Source organism: Xiphias gladius, chromosome 18 (genome assembly GCF_016859285.1).
Source record: "Xiphias gladius isolate SHS-SW01 ecotype Sanya breed wild chromosome 18, ASM1685928v1, whole genome shotgun sequence".
Classification (NCBI taxonomy): Eukaryota; Metazoa; Chordata; class Actinopteri; order Istiophoriformes; family Xiphiidae; genus Xiphias; species Xiphias gladius.
Window position 1 is genome coordinate 10126564 of NC_053417.1, and position 19875 is coordinate 10146438.

General features: G+C 39.6%; 1 protein-coding gene across 3 annotated transcripts in view; it reads right to left on the minus strand.

The window, feature by feature from the left end:
- Window positions 1–19875, minus strand: part of sema3bl (sema domain, immunoglobulin domain (Ig), short basic domain, secreted, (semaphorin) 3bl) — a 67908-nt gene that overhangs the window by 45557 nt on the left and 2476 nt on the right. For all 3 annotated transcript variants that reach the window (XM_040152246.1, XM_040152247.1, XM_040152245.1), the window contains one exon: window positions 1594–1754. In XM_040152246.1, the coding sequence (XP_040008180.1) occupies window positions 1594–1754 (161 nt within the window). The remainder of the gene's footprint in view (window positions 1–1593; window positions 1755–19875) is intronic.

Genomic DNA, 19875 nt, shown 5'->3' on the forward strand with positions numbered 1-19875 from the left:
GCTCAGCTTGCAGCAAAGTAGAGAATCAGCAAGCTTCACGTGTGATTATTAGCCAGGAGGGCAGTGAGAGGAGGCTGAGCGAGGCGTGAAGAGGACTTAAAGGGCGTATAAAACGGCCGGCATCTTGCTCTGTGTGTACCTATATTCCCCATTCACCCATTCACTCTGTCAGTCTTTTTGACCCCAGTAGGAGCACAGATGAACACATTCTCATATGCACACACACACACACACACACACACACACAATCACACACACACACACACACACACACACACACACACACACACACACACACACACAATCACACTGCTCTTAGCTAAAGTGGTTGAAGCACAACAGGGATTTCTTTTTTTAGAGAGATAAATTATTGTTGCGTGCTCACTAGAAACCTGTTTAGTGGAACACAAAATGCACTGGTCGCCCTCCTGGTGAGAAGTAATATACACATGCAGATGAAATGAAATCCTGTTTTAATTTAAATCTGCTAATTTCCCTGGTGTTTCCAATAAGCTTTCCAATAAAATCTGAAACCCCATAAGATTTAACTCAAAGGTATAATATCTCCGTAACTCCACAAATCACAGCACAACTCATATCTATGTAAACTGTTGCACTGAATAAATTACATTAAATATGGATTCCATTGTAATATCGGAGACACATTTTCCATAATTGCTAACATACTGTATCTGATCTTCTGGATTTAAGCCAAGATGCCGAATAATCTGCATCACGGTGACATAAACCCTGTGATTCTTCTCAAAATGAATACATTTTAACCGTTTAAATAGTCAAAGGCGTAATATTTACGATAAAAGAAATGATAGCTTGATATAATTTCTTCTTTTCCTCCTCTCTCTGCTAGTCATCTCAGCGTTTGATGACAGTGAAACTTGACTGCGTTGAATCTCTCATGTCTTTCTGGCAAGCCAAAGAAACCGTAAAGGTGACGTAGATTGAAACACAAGGTGTGATTTATGACTTGCTGCACTTTTACAGGTGTTCCTGCACAAGTAGGGCCACAAGATTGACGTGCAAATAGAAATGATAACAGCACATCATGCTGCAATAAGTGTGTGGGTCAATAAATTTCCAAAAGAGATTATTGGTCAGAGGTAACAAATTCAATCCAAAAAACAGGTGCGCAATTCTGTCATTCTTAGCTTTATTTCTGAAAACTGAGCCTTACATTTTTTATTTAATATTCTCATCACTGTTTTCTGAAACTATTTCTGTGATGATGCAATAGCAGGTATATATAATAAAACGTCTGTTCAGGTTGGAGTCACCACATTTATGGTTGATTTATGACAAAGAGTGCTTTAACAGATGTTCTGCAAAGAGGGAGCTCTGGAAAAAAACAAAATGCTACGCCTATCTCCTCGAGCCGTATATCATCATTCCAGATTGAAACCACTTGCAACCTCAATCAAAATGGAATGATATATATAGACTGCACAGTTACTTACCTTTTACTGTACATCAATCACCAAAGCAGAGCAGAATACCTTAAAAAATACTTAAATAACTAAACTTTAAGTGATATTAAATACTCAGTGTATTAAAATATTATGTGTTCAAAAACCTCACCTCCTTGGACTCGCTGCTGGCAGGTCCCAGCATGAGAGAGTACAGAACGTCTTTCCCTCCCAGGAAGAGGCGGTCACGGTACTCATCCAGGAAGACAGCCGTAAGAAAGAGCTGGCCATGATGACCACTGAAGATAGATGACCTGTTGGTGGACAGCAGGTCTGCAGAGAGAGGAGAGAAAAGGATGAGTCATGGTATCCAAAAGAGTCACAAATGAAAGATGACAGACAACAATGAGAGAGTTAGGTGGGGAGGAAACTGAGGGAGATAATGATGCAGCAAGGAGGAGTAAAATTAAACAGTAAACGGCAAGAAACATGAAAACGGATGAAAAGAAAATAGCAACCCAGTGGAACATCAATAAAAGCTATATCATTATAGAAAATTAACCCTGATTTGCTCAGTGTGTGTTCACAAAGAGGCTTATGATCAAAGCTTCCTGCAGTTTCCAGTTTCTCAGAAGTAAAGCGTGTTTTGTGAGAACATCTCTGCAACCCATTCCAAGGGTGGAGATCTAATTAGCCTTACTTTGCTGCAGCTGCACTTGTTCGGCGTCCAGTCTCCACACCCGCCCACCGAATGCAGTTTTCAGGTAAGAATTGGCCGGGAAAAGAATGACTTGCATGATATGGTGAAAAGCAGGCAAGTTGAACTTTGCAAACTCTTATTAATATTTGACTCAAACACTTTATTATCTTCAACCCTACAGTATATCCCTGCACTCACAACAGGCTGTTCTCATGTTGTCAACAGAGGCATGACTAATACCATTAATAATAGCTGAAATCCATTTGCGATTGTGCATACTGGCTTAGTGAGCATGGCCACTGGGCACCCTACGTTTTCTGCATCTTTGTGTTTGAGATGTCAGTACTGTAGCTTCCTTCCTTGCTATAAACTGGTTTGATATTGGTTAATCTCACTGTTTGATAGGTCACAGTTCAATCAGAATGAACAATGTGGGGTGAATGTGCAACAGTAAGTGAGTTTATATAGTCACCTTCTTCACTGAAATGAATAGATAGTGATATTTTTAGGGGACCAAGCATTCTGGATGATTATTTTTATACCCCACTTCACCACCACAAGGCAAAAAAACTTGAATAACAGTCCATAACATTGTCACATTAATTTACAGTAAGTTGCTCTCAGCAAACAGAAACCCATCAACCGTTTCAGTATTCAAACGCAAGACCAGTGCAACATGTGCTGCATCATTATTTTGTTTTAGGTTGATAGGTTAATTAATTGATCCTCACAAAATTCCCAAATGATCCATTCATATCTGCTTATAATTGGATATTCTTAAAATGTTTCCTTTACTGTTAGACCCTTGAACTGCTTGTCATGTTTCAAATTGTGAATTTTCTCTTCAATGTTACAAAAATTCTGTCTCCTCTATCATCGCCTTTTTTTCCACTGTATTCGTTTCCAAACACATTCCTGTTGCTGCTGTTAACACATCATCCCTGTGTATTAAAGTTTGCTCCCAGAAGAGACCAACAGCATCAGCCAACCACTGAGTCTCCAAACGGGAAATGTAAAACATTATCTGGGATTTTTTCTTTTTAAATCTGAGGTAGAAAATAGCAAAAACTGGCAATAAGTCATACTACTCAAAACCAAAATGTAATATCAAGGTAACTATTTGAATCCACTGTGATTTCTAAACAAGCTGAAAGGCACTACTGTTAAGTTTCTGAAGTGCCGGATTTTATGAGGGCACATGCACACATGATAAACACTCCTACATGATTACACACATATCAGTGAGAGAGCAGGAGTCCGTCACCTGGCTCTACTCTATAATCTGGCAGCAGCTTCAAAGTCAGAAGGTTGATGCAACAACTCTGCAGGAGTGGTAGAGACCGGGTTGAATTCAAATTCAGCTAGATGTGGAGTGCCCTCCCTTTCCCTTAAACACACACACACACACACACGGGCAAACACACACAAACACGGGCACACACACACACAAAGATGCATACACCAGTACATAAACACAATCACAAGCCCACTGCTTCTCAGCCTCTCAGTCTTCTACAGCTTCCACTTTCTCACACAAACATCTGCCTCTCATTTCTGCCTCTCCTACTTTCTCTTTTTATCCTGTTTCTTCTTCTTTATGTCCTTGTATCTTTCTCTCTCTCTTTCTCTCTCCCTCTCTGTGTGAAGATGTCACTGGTATGCCAAACTCTTGGTGGAGGAGTCTTTCAGCTGAATCGGCTTTCCATCTATCTCTCATCACTCATCTATCACGCTGGTTATTCATCCCTCTTTTTCACTTGGTACAATACACACACACTGACATGCAGCCGTCCGCACATACACACACACACACACACACACACACGCACACGCACACACACACACACACACACACACACACACACACACAGTGAGAGAGTAGGCTCAGTCACTCACCACTCAGCAAGGGTATTCACTGAGTGAAGCACAGGGGCCCCATGTACTAGTGACACCTTTTCCATCACTGGGGCCTTGCAGACACACAAAACAAAGTGTTGATCTATTTTTATTAGAAATCTCCGTTTCCAAACTCATAGGCTTCAACACACACTACAAGTTGCAAGTAAGGATTCTTTCATGCATTAATCAGTCCATTTTTTTTTTGTATTTGGATCACTTGATTTATCATTTAAGCTAAAATGTCAGGAAATAATGAAAAGTGTCCATTTCAATTTCCCAGAGTCCAAGGTGACGTCTTCAAAGTGCTCATTTTTTCCAACAAAACCCAAAGAGATTCTGTTCACAATCATAGAAAAACAGAGATTCTTTTATTCTTTCTTCACTCTTTTACCTGCTGGCATACTCACACACACACATATATACACACATTCAAACAGCCTCACCCCAGATCACCCTCATTACCAGTGCAAGAGGAAACAGTGATGAGCGAAGACAGTTTAACACTTTATCATGCTTTCTCTTTACTATATGTTCCCTAACAGTATCTTTACAGCAGCCAAATCAAAAGCAGGATGAACCAGCAACTCTGGTAAAACACTGTCCTCCACCAAGGCCGGCCAAAATACATGCCTGTTAAATGTTGTTACAAAAAAATCCTTTGAAGACAGTGATAAGGGAAAACTCTTTGTAAGAAATACAGGATATAAAACTCCAAAGCAGCTGTCAAGAGAATAGCAACATGACACACAAGCAAGAAGGCATCAGGGACGTACTGTAGAGGGAAAGGGAGTTAGAGAAAGTTAAAGAAAGAAAGATAAATTTGAAGTAGAAAGAGAAGGTAGGAGGGTGGCTTTTAACAGCTGGTGAGAGTCAGAAAATAATGAGTAGGAAGAGAGACGGGGAGAGAACGCACCAAGACGGAGTACACAGAGAGGGTAGTGATGTCTGATGGATTTACTGGGACTGGCCGGGCAAGCAGAAAAAAAACACGATGAGGAGATGAGAAGAAGAGCTTTAAGCTTTCAAACATCTATAAATTAGATCCTGGAAATCTGTACCATCATATGACATGCTTTTTTCATATCAAACGTTTTATTTGCTCAGTATAGTTTGAATATATTCACTATTGTGGCTTTTGAAAACTAACATGTCAAATGTTCCCATCATTTTTTTATGAAAAGCAGAGAAAGTTGCAATATTACATACTGTGTATAAACCATGAGTTTATGTAACTTCGCCACCTTGCTCAAATTGAACATTAACACTCTTGCACTGATACCGGCAGATATGTAGAGGCCAGATATTTCAGCAGGAAGGTCTGATCCCTGTCTTCATGACAGTTTATCAGCCGAAAAAGCAGACAGCTCTACACCTCTTCAGCTGATGACTGCCTACCTCCACAAGTTCAACTTTTTCCACACAGCTCCGAGCCCTGAGATGACCTCCAGCTGCAGAGAGAGTGATGAAGAATGAGAAGAATGACAAGAAACCGTGTTGGTATGTATGTGTATGTGTGACGGGAAGAACATATGGTTTTGCCTGAATGCATGAGTGTGTGCCAGTGTGTGCTGAGGCCTTTAATAGATACTGCAGACATTCGGTCAGGATTTAATGTTCATGGAACACCTCTTTGTTTTATTAAAATATAATATTTATTTAAAAATATGTCTTTGGTCCGTCCCCTCAGAATGACACATTCAACTGTCTTCTGATCTGACACCACTGTATGCTCAGGCCTGGAATCAATCTTCTTTGATGTCTCTTCCTACCTTTTTATCTCATAAATCACTCACAAGTATACACAAATCTAAAAACACACACAAATGTAAACACGCACACACACACACACACGAATAGAGGGGAAAGGTGAGCTAACAGCTTCCATCTGCAGCTTGTTATCACTCCAGCAGCTCATCGCCTCACTGTTGAAACCACATCACAGTCTCACCTCTCACCAAACTCTCTTCCTCCTGCTGTCTATCCATCTTCACCTCTCTCCAATCTATCAGTTTAACCTCTCTCTGCTGTAAATTTTGTTCCGTCTCTTCTGTCTATCCATCTTTAACTTCCTCTCTGGTGTTATTTTTCCTCTTCTGACTTTTAAATCTGTCTTCAATTTCATCTCTCATGTCTGTCCATCTGTCTTCCTGTCTTTCTCCCCTTTTCTTCTAGATCTTTCTCCCTCATATCTCTTTTTATCCATCTTGTGTCTTAAGACCCTATACATCTACAGAATCCCTGACAGCACCCATAGCGAAACTTCTACATCTGTCTCCAATGTGTCTTATTCCCCTAAAGGCAGCCAGCCGACTCTGTATTGACAAACAGCAGCCTTGCTAAACCAAAGCGACAGGCGAACAGGATCTGGTTTCACTATACGTGTCAAACCTCAGCTATCGCATCATATAGTCTCAGCCACTACAAAGATATGTATGTAAGAATTTGTTCTGAGATTTGTTAACATTGTCAGTGTTCCGGCTTAGTCATGCCCTGGTGTCTGTCAAATCTAAGAGTCAGCCATGTGGACCTCTAATTCACTGCTGTTTTGTTTATTTGCATATTTTTGTTTGATATGAGAGCTGACATGGTCCTTTCCTGACCCAAGAAACCAATGTAATATAATCAAACTTCTGATTAAAGATAAAAAGAAGAGATCTAGTGTGATGGAACTGATTGCAGCATTATGGCACGAATACATTTCAATTTTGCCCCTAACTAGGAGGTATAAAATGTTCTGTTCAGCAGACTTTTATCAGAAACTGCTTTTTCCATTATGTTTAATGGCCATTCTTGGGGGAGTTTGCATAAACTCTCTTTGTCTGCATGGGTTTCCTCCTGGTGTTCGGATTTCCTCCAATCGGTGCAAAGAAATGTAGTTAAGGGCATCTGGTGACTCCAAATTCCATGTAGATGTGAACGTTTGTCTTTATGTGTCCATGGTGTATCGTGCCTCTTGGCCAGTGCATGCTGGGACAGCCCTCAGCCACCTGCAAGTGTGAAAAGTATTGCAGCAACTACCTCCCCAAAGCCACAACTATTTTTATTTTTATTTGGTTTTTTAAACAAAGAAGATAAATCGTGTCAATTAGTGAGCTTTAGCGATGTTTAGCTCATGTTTTTTCTGTGGGTATATCCATGCTAGCTGTATCCCCCTGCCTCCTGTCTTTATGCAACGCTACACCAGACGCTTGCTGCCTGTAACGCCATACTTAGCGTACAGATGTGAGAGTGGTATCGATCTTTTCATCTATATGCTAAGCAAATGAGTATTTCCCAAAATGTCTAAGTATTTCTTTAAGCCTACAACCTGTTCTGATTGAGGAAGATGTGCAGCGATGCAAAGGGCACAATAAGAGGTGCTGTTGTGTACGTATGTAACAAAATGAATTGTCCAGAATGTGTTATGAGAGGCTAACACCTACTGCAACACCACTGGCAAAAAAAAGAAGAATAATACAGATACAGCAGATACAGCTGAACAAGTAACTAACATTGACAAACGGTTTCACAAGTAAATGTGTAGAAATGGAAAAAATTGGAATAACAGTCTTTACCTTGACTCATTTGATGGATACATGTGGTTTGTCATATTTTCTTTTTTAAAGCAATCTTCTTGCAGTGGAGAATTCAGTCAATAATATGATTAAAGTGTACATTCATCCACAGCTACTGGTTTATAATCTAGACTGGCCACTGTGTTTGCTGATGTATGTGTGTTTGAAAAGTAAGCAGACTGCTTGTGTGTCCCACATAATTGCATCAGTGCAGGCACACACCTTGTGTGGAGATTGTAAAGGACTTTTAAACACTTTCTCCAAATTCTGGTAGAAAACCACCCAAATTAAACAAAATGTGTCCACAGGGTTTTCAACACATACTGTACTTTTCATTTTTGGATGGCTGAGAACCCACTCTTGTTGCAGTCTTTTTAGGAGCATCACTTAACGGCCACAATATAAAATCTCTAGCTGTCATTTTCATGACTGCAATTAGTGAGAAGGGCAAACATATAACAGAGTGGTTAAAACTAGGAATTTCTGTGACGGGTCTGGAAACAAGATTAGAGGGTGGGTTAGAGCGGAGAATCAGAAAAAAAAGATTTACTGAGTGAGTGACAGAGAGTGAAAAAGTTCAAATCTCATGCTGACATCTCCAGTGTACAAATTGGGCACAGGCAGAGTGTAAGCTGTGTTAAGCTGCAGACACACACATTGCATAAAGGCATGTGTGTAGGCAGATACGCACACAATAGGATCAGTGTTATTGTTGGCTCAGTGGGAGAGGGGGACACATCTGAAGCCTATTAGACCCTCCTGTGCTAAAAAATGCATACCAGAAACATGCACACAGACACACACGAACACCATTGTGAATCAGTAAGTCCCTGATTCAATCACAGCTATTCCCATCTCAGCTGACAAAACTCACTGTCGCTCTCTATCTCTACATGCTGCACTTTGACATTTCATTTTCATGAGCTCTGACACACAAACACACACTCTATCTCACAAATAAAGACTCATTAGAGTCATTACACCGCTGACAGACTTCCCAGGGTATCATTAGATCTTGGCTGTATATTGTTGCAGTTTGCCAAGTATTTCTGGAATCTGCCGCGTGCACAAAAACTCATTTCACAGTACCACTCCCACTTCTCCTCATCCTCCTCTCCCAAGTCTCATATTTCCCTCTCATCCTCTACATTTTGTCTCCTTGTACTGTCCTTTATGAGGTGTGTATTAGGGCTTGTCAGTTCAGCTACATTATGGATCTCTGTCTGATGCAAATCTCCCCACTTTGTAATTTTTCATATATACCGTATGCTATAAAGGAAAAGAAAAAATGCGAAGAAAAACAAGGTAAATGTGAAAATGTATCCAAGAATTTAGGTCATATCATTCATATTTGAATAGTGAATATGTTGATAAGGGCAAAAAAGTCAAAATACTGAAAACAAGAAGCATATTAACATGACACACTGTAACTTCTTTCAGCAGGTCAAAATTTTCGATCATCCAGTAAAATATCTCAACATTTTTAGGAAGGGTTGGCAAAACATTTTGTCAAGGCATTCATAGTTTTCCGACGGTGAATCCTATCGACTTTGCTGATCCCCTGATTTTGCCAGCACTGCCATGAAGCTGACAATTTTGGATTTCAGTGAAGTAAGTCGACGGCTTTTGGATGAGAGCTGTGCAGCCATTCACCACGAGTTTTCATCTTGCACCATCGCAGGTTAAAATTTAATTTGTCCAGTACTTTTGTTTATGATCAAATACTCAGCTGTACTTTGTGATTACTGCTAATTAGCAAATGTTAGCATGCTAACATGATAAATTTACATGGTGAACATAGCGAATATTACCTGCTAAACATCGTCATGTTAACATCATCACTGCGCATGCTGACGATAACATTTACATCAGAGCTGCTCGCATGGCTGTAGACTGTATACGTGAATCTGTCGCAATTCCATACTTCATACTGTGTTTTCTGTAGTCACCTACTGTATCACAATATAGCAATCTTTATGGTATACTGTTTTTGAAATTAGTATAATAGAAATTATCTGACATAACCATTTTATGCTGACAGAAAGGGACAACTAATTATGAGTTTAGAAAGCCATTGTCAGTTAAACTTCGCTAAGAGACAGCAAACTTATTAGTTAATAGCTTAATAGCTTTTGTTTACTGCGGTGTTCTTGGAGCTGTTTTACCACCACCCACAATTAGTTTAATTTTGCTCTAGCTTTAAGCAGCTGCTCCATTTTTTTTGTACATTGCCTTGTTAGAGAACAGTGTACATTAATAGCTCAGTAAACATTTTTTTTCATATGCATTCAGTTTGGAATATACTTTTCTGTCATTACACTTTGAACCATCCTAGATACTAAAAACCTGCTTTGAATTAATACTGTATGTAGTACAGATTTGGGGCACAGCTATCATTTGTTTTCCTACACTTAACATACCTCGTCTAAATGGACTAAATGGATAAGAAAATCAGCCTTTCATTTTCTACCCTTTGAATTCTCCCATAGAGGGATTAGACATACAGTAATTATGGTGACCAAATTAAATCAGGACACTTGTGTTTTTAAGAATTTTTTTCAGCTTCTCCACCCTTTCCAGCCTCTGGCTGAGAGATGGTTTTAACTATTGGAAATTATGTCTTTTAAAGTGACTATTGTGAAATATGTCACCAGGGCAGGATTGGATATATCAGCACTATGAACAGATTGGATGATTTTTCAAGATGAAAACCAAAGACACTCTTGTCCTGTAAAAAAAAACCCCCACCCCATAGGTCGTCTGTGCAACTAGCTTATTACAACCCATAGTTATGTTTTATTGTTAGGTGACCTCTGGCAGCCGTAGTGATTTTGACGGGAACAAAGGAGGAAGTTGGGTGACGTAGTATAAAGAGTGGCAAAATCCATGTTAGGAGGAGGTTGGGGTGGATGGATGGTTCGACAAAACACAGGACTTCCATACAGAGGACAGCTGTTTGTTTCCCATGTGAAACTGACCGCACAATGTTATTTCTTTTAACCATGACCATTCCACAACATTAACTGCGTGTTTGGTATTGTAACCATGACGCCAAACCTCCGGTACACCTGCCGCTGTAGAGGAGCTATCTCAGGAGATGCTTTTATGGGTATCGGTATCGGACAACAACCTATATGGTCGTTAAGGTTGGAGGACTTGTTGAAACCAACAAGAATTATGTTACTACTGGTATCATTATTATAGAGCAGCAAGATTTGTATTTAAAATTTTTAGGGTACAGTTTAGCTGTGATTCACAGGATCTTTTTCAGGTTCCTTTTTTCGGCTTGGGTATTTAGAAAGTATTAATTCACAACTATTGGACCTCCAGATATCAGTTCTTTCATTGTTTAAACTCACAAGGATTTGTCCTAGGAGAGATACCACAGGCCAGATAACTCATGACAGAGTAAATCTGGGGATTTACTGCCAACCTGTTACTGCTCCTCACTGGAGATGACATTTTACACGCACAGCTGACATTTTTATCACATTTGATAATGTGATAAAATCATGGGAAGTGAGATGATTGCCAAAAAGGGAACACACACACACACAAAATCCAGTGAGCTTGGTCTTATTTTGATTTCTTCATATTTTGCCTTTCTTTGTTTCTTTTTCTTTCTTGCGCTTTCTTTTCTTTCCTCCTCTCTCTTTCTCTTTATGTCTGCTTCTCTCTCTCTCTCTCTTTCTCACAGACACACACACACACACACACACACTCACATATTAAAGGCTTCTTCTCCCTCAGCTGTCTCAGGATGACTATCGGAGTTCCCGTTACCCAATCTTCCCTGCTGAGCCAATCAAAACACAGCGGAGGGTGTTACCTCATCACCCTCAATCCTCATCAGCCTTCACCCTCCTCTGCCTCCCCTTTCTCCCTCATTTCATCATCTCTCCCTCCTGACTTTTTCTCCTTTTCCTCCTCCCTGACAGCTAGTTGTTTTTTCCTCTATCTGTCTTTCTCTTACTTCGAATTTCACCCATTTTTAATCTACTCTTAGGCCTTTACTCACCCGTACCCCACACACCCCTCTTTCACTTTATCTCTCTCCTCCAAAATGATCCATGACAGACTCCACTTCTCTTAACCCCAGCTTCCGTCCATCCTTTCCTTCATCCCTGCTTCTTTCCTTTCTTGATCTCACTCTTCTTCCTTTCACCTGAGAAATCAGTCATGCTTGTTCTTTACGGCTTCTGCATCCACACTCCCTTTCAAACTGCAGGAATGAATGCAATTCTTTACAGTACATTTCAGTTCTTCTTTCTTGAGTTTAGTCAAAACAACAGAAAATGATTTACTGGCTTGGGTATTCCATGGAACATTTCCATATTAAACTTTTTAAATGTTGCAGCAATGTAAACTGCAAAAAAAACGTATTAAAAAATTAAAAGATATCAAAACATTTATAAAAATATCATTTGTAGCTTCACTGCAAGCTACAAATATTTTTGAGACAAGCTCCTGTATCTTGGGACGAGACTGATCACTTCACCAAAATAAGAAATATAACTTTTAAAAAAAACATCCTGAAGCAACTTGACTTTTATTAAATCAGACAGATATTATCTACAAATTACACTTCCAGATTGTGTACTTGTCTTAAGAAAATAACGATTTCAGAAATCAATTATAGATTAAAAACTACAGAAGTATAAAGCAGATGCTGAAAATGCAGAAAATTAGAGTAGTAATGTAATATGAAAGGCAAGTAATTCAGCAGCACTCTGTCAGTTAACAATCAAACACACAGCTGCATTCACATATTCACGCACACATGGGAACATGATGGCTTGACCCGGGCTTTTCCTCTGGTATCAGTTAACTGTAATGTTTCTGTGTTTGTCAGCTGCTGTTTAATAGATACATCATTCCACAGTAGAGGCATTGTACTCAGCTCTTCTTGTCAACAGCTCCAGTGGAACTAATGGATTGCTGCAAGACAGGGTGCGTTTGTACTGGTGACAGTAGGCGCAGCACATCAGTGTGTGTGACACGCAATGTGTCCCATCCTGCATTTAAGAGGGTACCCAACATCTCTGTCTGTTTCCCTATCACTTTGCATTGGATCTGAGCCAAAGTTCCAAATGGTAGGACACTGCAATGACATGAGAAGACAAGAGGAACCCCCTTTGTCTGTGCAACTGTTTCTATATGTCTGTATATATATGTGTGTAATCATTTAAGTAGATTTTTTTTCCTTCTGCTATCTTTGTGTTCTCACTGCTCTCTGCAGAAATGTCAAGCTGTACTATACGTAATGCCTGCTAATCCTTTAATGTCTCCTGTGAAAAAATACATGAGCAGAGATGGGAATGTTTATCTATTTCAGAGAAAGAGAGGTTGGAGGGATGTTTCTTCCTCGAGTTGGAACATTAATACTAAAACACTGGAAAGGTATCTGTCATTTCAACATCACAACTCAGCATGTATTTGGCAGACAGTGACACACAAAGGGAGGCCAAGTTCAACATTATTCCTAGTGAGCACAAAGTTTTCACAAGATGTTATTTTGAGAGTGTAATTTGTTGACATGTACAGCGGACAGCCATGTAAATTATATTAATTTTGATTTTAATGCTACATTTGCACAGGTAATCAGTGTTGGCACTGTCATATTGTCTAAATGTTTGTTAGCAAGTTAGAGACAATGACACAAACATAGCCAATTATTTTTCAATCCAGGGGCCAGTTTCAGAAAAGCAATCACTGAGCACCGTTTGAGGGCAGACAAGCGACTATCCCCCACAAACTGCAGATAGATAGATAGCTTGCGTGTTTAGTGGAACGGACCTCAGCTTCTCACTATGACCTGACCTTCCCTCTAGCGCCACCATGAGGTTGACATTTGTGGTTTTGAGTGAAATGTCTATACAACACAGTGGATTGCAATGGGGTACAGACATTCATGTCACACTTCAGGATGGTGTTGGTGGATTTAAATGATTACTTTTCTGTCATTTTGCCTATGTTAGATAGTTGACAGTGGAGACAAACAGGAAACACTGGCAGAGACACTAAAAGATTTGAAACTGAATCAGTAAAGCCCGTAGTACATTGTGTTGTAGATCACAGGACCCCAACAAGTGATTTTGGTTGGTTCACCTTAAACAACCTACCTAACCAACATTAACCACATTAATACTTGAATTTCCATGAGGGGATTGTTGCGTGAAAACAGATGAAAACGTTAGCTTTGATCATAATGTAGATGGCATTAACCTTTCCAAAACCTTACAAGAAACAGTGGGAAAGGCCTCCCACGTAGGTCAGTGAATTTAATATGCTCAATATGTGCACAAACACAGGAGCTCGATGGCATGGAGAACACAGATTCAGCAGCCAGTCAAGATTACAACACGCTTGAAGCTTTTCTGCATCCTTCATGCCATTGAGTGCTCATATTTGTGCACATATTGATCATAGTAAATTCTCTCCTTTTTTTTGTATTTGATGGCTCCCCATATTTTTTACTGAGTATTAACTTTTCCAAAAAACATAATTGCTTAAACAAAATAGTTGTATAAAATGCGATTTGTAGGACATACAGAAGAAATGAAAGATGCTATAATCAAACCAAAAACCCTACAACTACTATGTTTTAAATAGCATTTGGAGCTGAAGCAGTAAGGACATGAGAAGAACACAATGGTATAGACAGGAGAAGATTGACCAGCAGAGAGTAAAACAATAGCTCAGATTGGTATAAGACCAGAGGGTGGGTCAGACCCCTTGAGCACTGCAGGAGGGGAGCTGCTGTGTGTCTCCAGTTTTTCAGGGTGTGGCAGAGTGTAGAAAGTTTAGATAAACGTTTTTTTTTAAGACTTGGAATCCCCCCCTGCCATCACTGTGGACACTGTGGGTTGGTTTTGGCACACCATCACACACACACATTCACACATAAACACACACAAAATGGAAAGAAAGATTTCACAAAATAAAAAGATACCACTCTCTGCACAAGACACACTTACACACACACACACACCCCATAACTCCTGTGTGTGAGTGGAGTACTGAGTAATCTACATGACAGATGATCAAAGCCACATCTCTGGGACTTGAACCCTCAACCTCTGCTTCTCAAAGGGAACAGTGTCTTTCAGCCTTCAGGTTAGCCTCTCTCTTCCTTTTATCCATCTATCTGTCATTCTTCCATCTCCTTATTTTTTCTTTCCAATCTTTCAACCTCCTGTCTTTTCCTGTCCTTTTCATTTTCTTAGCCCCTCCCTGTCTTTTCTTTTTTTCATCCATTTACCTCTCCACCACCGTGACCTCTTCCTATCTCCACTCCTCTGGCATTTGCATCTTGTCAAATGCTCACTTTTTCCTCTCTTCATTCACTCTCTTCCTCTCATTCTTTCACATTTACTCTTTCATGGATCCATTATTTGTTTTCCCTCCACATTCATAGACTTTTCATTCATTACCTCCCTCTCTACCCCCTCTGTCCTCTTCTCTCTTTTTCTTTCAAATTCATTGATGTCCTGTCTTTCATGCACAATCCCCTCTTCTGTTCATCTTTCGACCTTCTGTTGATTCATGCCAGCATTAGGGGCACATGTGTTAATTCACAGTGCAGTACTGGTTCAGGCCTGCGTGCACTGACCTTTCATGGTATCAATGCACTGTTTATCTGGACATGTTTTGCAGCAGAGCCAAGCTGTTTGAATACAGCAGGGGTTTATCAGTCTGTCCTTGGATTTTAAGGAACATGGTGAGGTGTTAGATATATCTCCCTGCTCATCCCTGAGGTAGCCAGTAGGTGTTTATCCATAGGCAGTCCAGCCTCACAGTTTACACTTTTAACTAAAGACTTTTTCAAAGTTTAACTATGTTTAATAAATACAATAGGACTTCTATGTAAAAGTACAAATCTTTAATCCATCTAAATTAGATGCTGTGGCTGTGACCGAGACGTGTGTCTCCTTCCCATTTATTACTGTGGTCAGCTACAGTATCACTAAATGAAAAGTGGAAAATCTACTCTACTGACAACTCCAAATTTGAAGCCAAAATTTGTATTTCACTCAGCAAGCTAGCACATCATCCAGACTCACCACTGATGACTGAACATCTTAATGGATATTATTGTTAATTAAATCCATTAAACAATCAAAACCAACAATGCATTATACCGTCTCTCAATATTTTCAGCTCCAGGCCCCCTGTTTCCAACTCACGACATAAATCTTTAAAAACAGCCCACAAATATATAATTTCAATTTTTTGAAAGGCTGAGTAACTCATTAAAGAGCTGGGCACTGTAGTTTTAAAAATGTAACTGAGACAGGAGTAAAAAGTGCATTTGTTGGAGACTGTTTCCAGCTGTGGATTTTTCATGGTTTCATGGTTGGGGTTTGGGCTTTTTTAAGGGATTTGATGACAATGAGAGAAATTGTCTGTGCAAGCAACTTATTACGACCCATAGTTACATTTAATTTTTGGGTGACCTTTAGGGGCCATAGTACTTATGACGGGAACAAAAGAGGAAGCTAGGTGATGTAGTGACAAAATCCACATTAGGGGAAAGTTGGGGTGGATGGATGGGTAGACAACACACAGGACAGATTTTTTTCATCCACAGTGTTTATAATGAAATTCTCAAGCGAGTTTTCTTTCTTTGGTTACTATTTCTTTCTGCCGTTCTTTTTACTTAGTCTTTCCTTTTTCTTTTTCCTCAAACATCCCAGGCACCTCCTCTCCTTTCTCCTCACCCGAGCTTCCTCTCTGCCTGTGCACTCTGATCTGGCCCGTGTTTATCTCAATCCTTCTTCCAGCTCCCCATCTCTCACACATTTTACACACACATTTTCCTTCACTCCTCTAGCCCTGTCTCTAATTCCTCCGTCTGTGTGTCATCTGTGATCTGGCCAGGTCGCCATCTGAGGGCTGTCACATGAGAGATACTGTTGACACGACACTCAAGTGACACCTTGAGACACACAGATGTCTACATCAGATGCAATTGCTCTCTGTCTCTTTGTCATGGACACACACTCACAACCACGATCACACACAGTTAACTTCAAACACACACACACACTCCGAACGCAGACGTCTACATCAGAACCTATGCGTCTCTTTTTCTTTCACACACACACCCACACACGCACAGTCACACTCGTGCCCATTTTGCACTTCACACACACCCACAAAGACACACACATTAGTGCTTTAGAGATCAAAGACGCCTAAACACTAATGCCTCAGCACATGCAGATATCTAAATCCAACATACTCCCTGTGTCTTTCTCTTTCTCTCACACACACAATCCTTCACCCCTCACATCATGTGTCAGAAACATGTAGTGCGTTTCCTCCGTCAGCAAGTCTACATACCACACAGGAAACCTCTCACTGTGTCTCTGTAGCCTCCAAGCTAAATATGGGTCGTTTTCATGGACAATGCACTATTGTGCTGCTTTCCTTACAGTATGGATTATATATAAAACACAAAATAAAAAAACACATTCTCAGTGAATGCCCTATCTTGTACTAATGACGGAAAGTCAAAAATACTAAGGAAACCAAAAGACAAAAGCATGGTTTTGGTTGCGATTTCATTTTTAAACCTCAATACTGAAGTATAGTAACATGCAAAGTCAATATGTCTTGGTTATGGAATTTTAACTTTGGACACATGGATGTGTTTCTAATGTTTTTTTTTATATGAGCGTATATATTTAAGCAGTACCCTATGAGTAGCACCACAATTATCAAAAAAAAAAAAAGACACTAAATTATTCGCTAGACGCAAAGTATTGTGTTTTTTCAAATAACCCCATGATATGATTGCTGTGGCCAATCCCCAGCAATCAAAATACAATTATCGTTTTATACTATTTTATGGCTGTGTATTCTAGAAACTAATGTTACTAAATTTAATTAGATTTCTAACTTTACAGCTTCAACAAGAAGGAGAAGCTGTTGCCTAGTAACAGCTAAAAATACTATCCTTGAAGCTGACTGTCAATTGAGAACGGTGATGAGGGGCGTCAAGATGGCAGCAGACTGGCAGACACCTCTGTGGAAGTGAGCAAACTGTCACTAACATTAAAATGCCCTTCCATCGTCACTTCTAAGTTTAAATAAAACTATCTCAGCTTCTTTAAATACATCTCTTTGTAACTAAAGTAGATTTTACAGCTGAAATCAATAAAGAATTACAGGTTTAACCTGGGCCAGGACTGTTTCTTTCCATTCATACTTTTTTCTCTCTTTTATTAAACTATTTAGACTATTGCCCATGTACTGTAAACTTTAAATAGTGGCCATTGAGCCTTTGGGATACATACTTCCTTGACTAAATGTTATGAGCTTGCACAGATATTTGAAATTTAAACACATGTCAACCATTACTAAAACACGAAAACCTCTAAAAACCAATCATCTTTCCAATATTTCTTAGAACTGAGGCTTATATACATCCAGTAAAAAAAAAAAAGAAACCTTGTGTCTGACATGCCAGTTGGCTTGGTTACTAAACTTTCATGCTTCTCCCTTTTGTTTCCTCTTTTTCTTTCCTTTGTTGGGTTTTTAGATTGGTCCAAAGGCCTGGGGGCCCTTAGACTGAACTCAGGAAAAGGAGGAGAGAGGAAGATTGCAATGAACAAGCTATTACACGGAGCAGTGAGGGAGTAATGGAAGCATAATGGAAAGAAAGATGAAAAAGAATGGGAAAAGAAAGAAAAAGAGCTTAAAGATGAAAGTATAAGGGGTGCCCTACATTCCAGCAGCTCCAGAGTCTCCAACAGACTCCCGGTGACAGATTACCCCGCTCCCACCAAGAACAACTAACACCCGTCTGCATGTATGCATATGGCAACGCCGACTGAGAAAACAAACTCATTAATTCACAGTCTATAAGCGAAAACAAACACAACCTTTCACTCTGGGAACTAATGCAATCTGATCAAAATAGGACGCCGACGTGAGCGTTTGTGTTTTCAAGTGCCCCCCTGTCTTTAGCGAGACAAAGTGAATATTGTATTAGATAGAGAGTGTGTGTCTAAAGTCACTGTGTGTTTGTGTGAGTGTGACCACACAAACAGACACAGGGAATTTAAATGAATAAGAGAAGCCGGCAGATTGAACGGAGCTGGAAGACAAATGAAAGACACACAGAGACAGAAAGAGAAAGACAGAGGGAGATGCATGATTGGAGGTTAGTATAGATGCTCGGCAGAGGGCCGGGAGTCCAACTAAGCACACACACACACACACACATCACCGACCTCGACGTTTCGGTGTCACCTCATAAGACACACATGAACACACACACACACATTCTCACCTTTGTTGTTTAGAATTTGCATTGCAAATTAGGTTTTTTAAAAACAAATGAACAAGGATTTTCTCTAAACACATTAATATCACATGATGAAAGTGTCCTATTAAGGTTAAACTAATTTGGAAGGAAAAGAAAACAAAATTAATTATTAAAAAACGTAAGCCCAAAAGGGACTGATTTGGTCTAGACATACAGTATAAGGTAAGACTAGGCTGAATCTGGTGCAAAAGTTCATTTTTGGAATTTAAGTACAGTAATCAGTGTTTCATCAGCATGAGTCTCTGTTAACATGTATTTAGGACCTCTTTGACCTTGGAATATAGTCATTTCAGTTCTTTTGAAAGAATGTGTATGTGTAAAAAAGATATGTAAAAAACATTCAGTCTTAGTTTAAACTTACCACAGTTTTATCTTAAAACTATTTTTACCCTGAAATCAGGTAAAAATAGAGGAGAGGAGAGGAGAGTAGCACAAGTACTTTAATAGTTCAGAGGTAAAATTAGCCTTTTTCCTGCTTGAACCTCTACCCACTAATTGATTGAAATGAGATAATGACAGCCTTTCCTGTCACTAAATTACCTCTACATCCTCCTGGGAATACAAACACCCTCTGGGCTTCCCTGGGTTATAATGAGAAAGGGGGGAAGAGACAGTCAAACAAAGTAAAAAAAGAGAGAGAATGCTGAAACAGAGGAGTGAAGACAGGATGAGACACCTAGAGAAGTGAGGCGAGATTTACCATTGAGCAAGAGACGAGGAAAAAAAAAGACTTGAGTCAAGGAGTAAATTGTGTTAAAGAGGGCAAATTGAGGGATCAGATTTGAGGTCATCTAGACAGGAAGTGGGGAACCAGTTGGTCAAAATAAGGAGAATCTTATAGGCAGAGTTTCTTCCCACACTCCTCATCTTGCATGCAAAATAAGGGTTGAGGTTTTTTTGTTTTTTTTTTTAATTTTTTATGGTAAGTAATGAAGAAAAAGTGGCTTTATAAGGTGCTGTTTATTG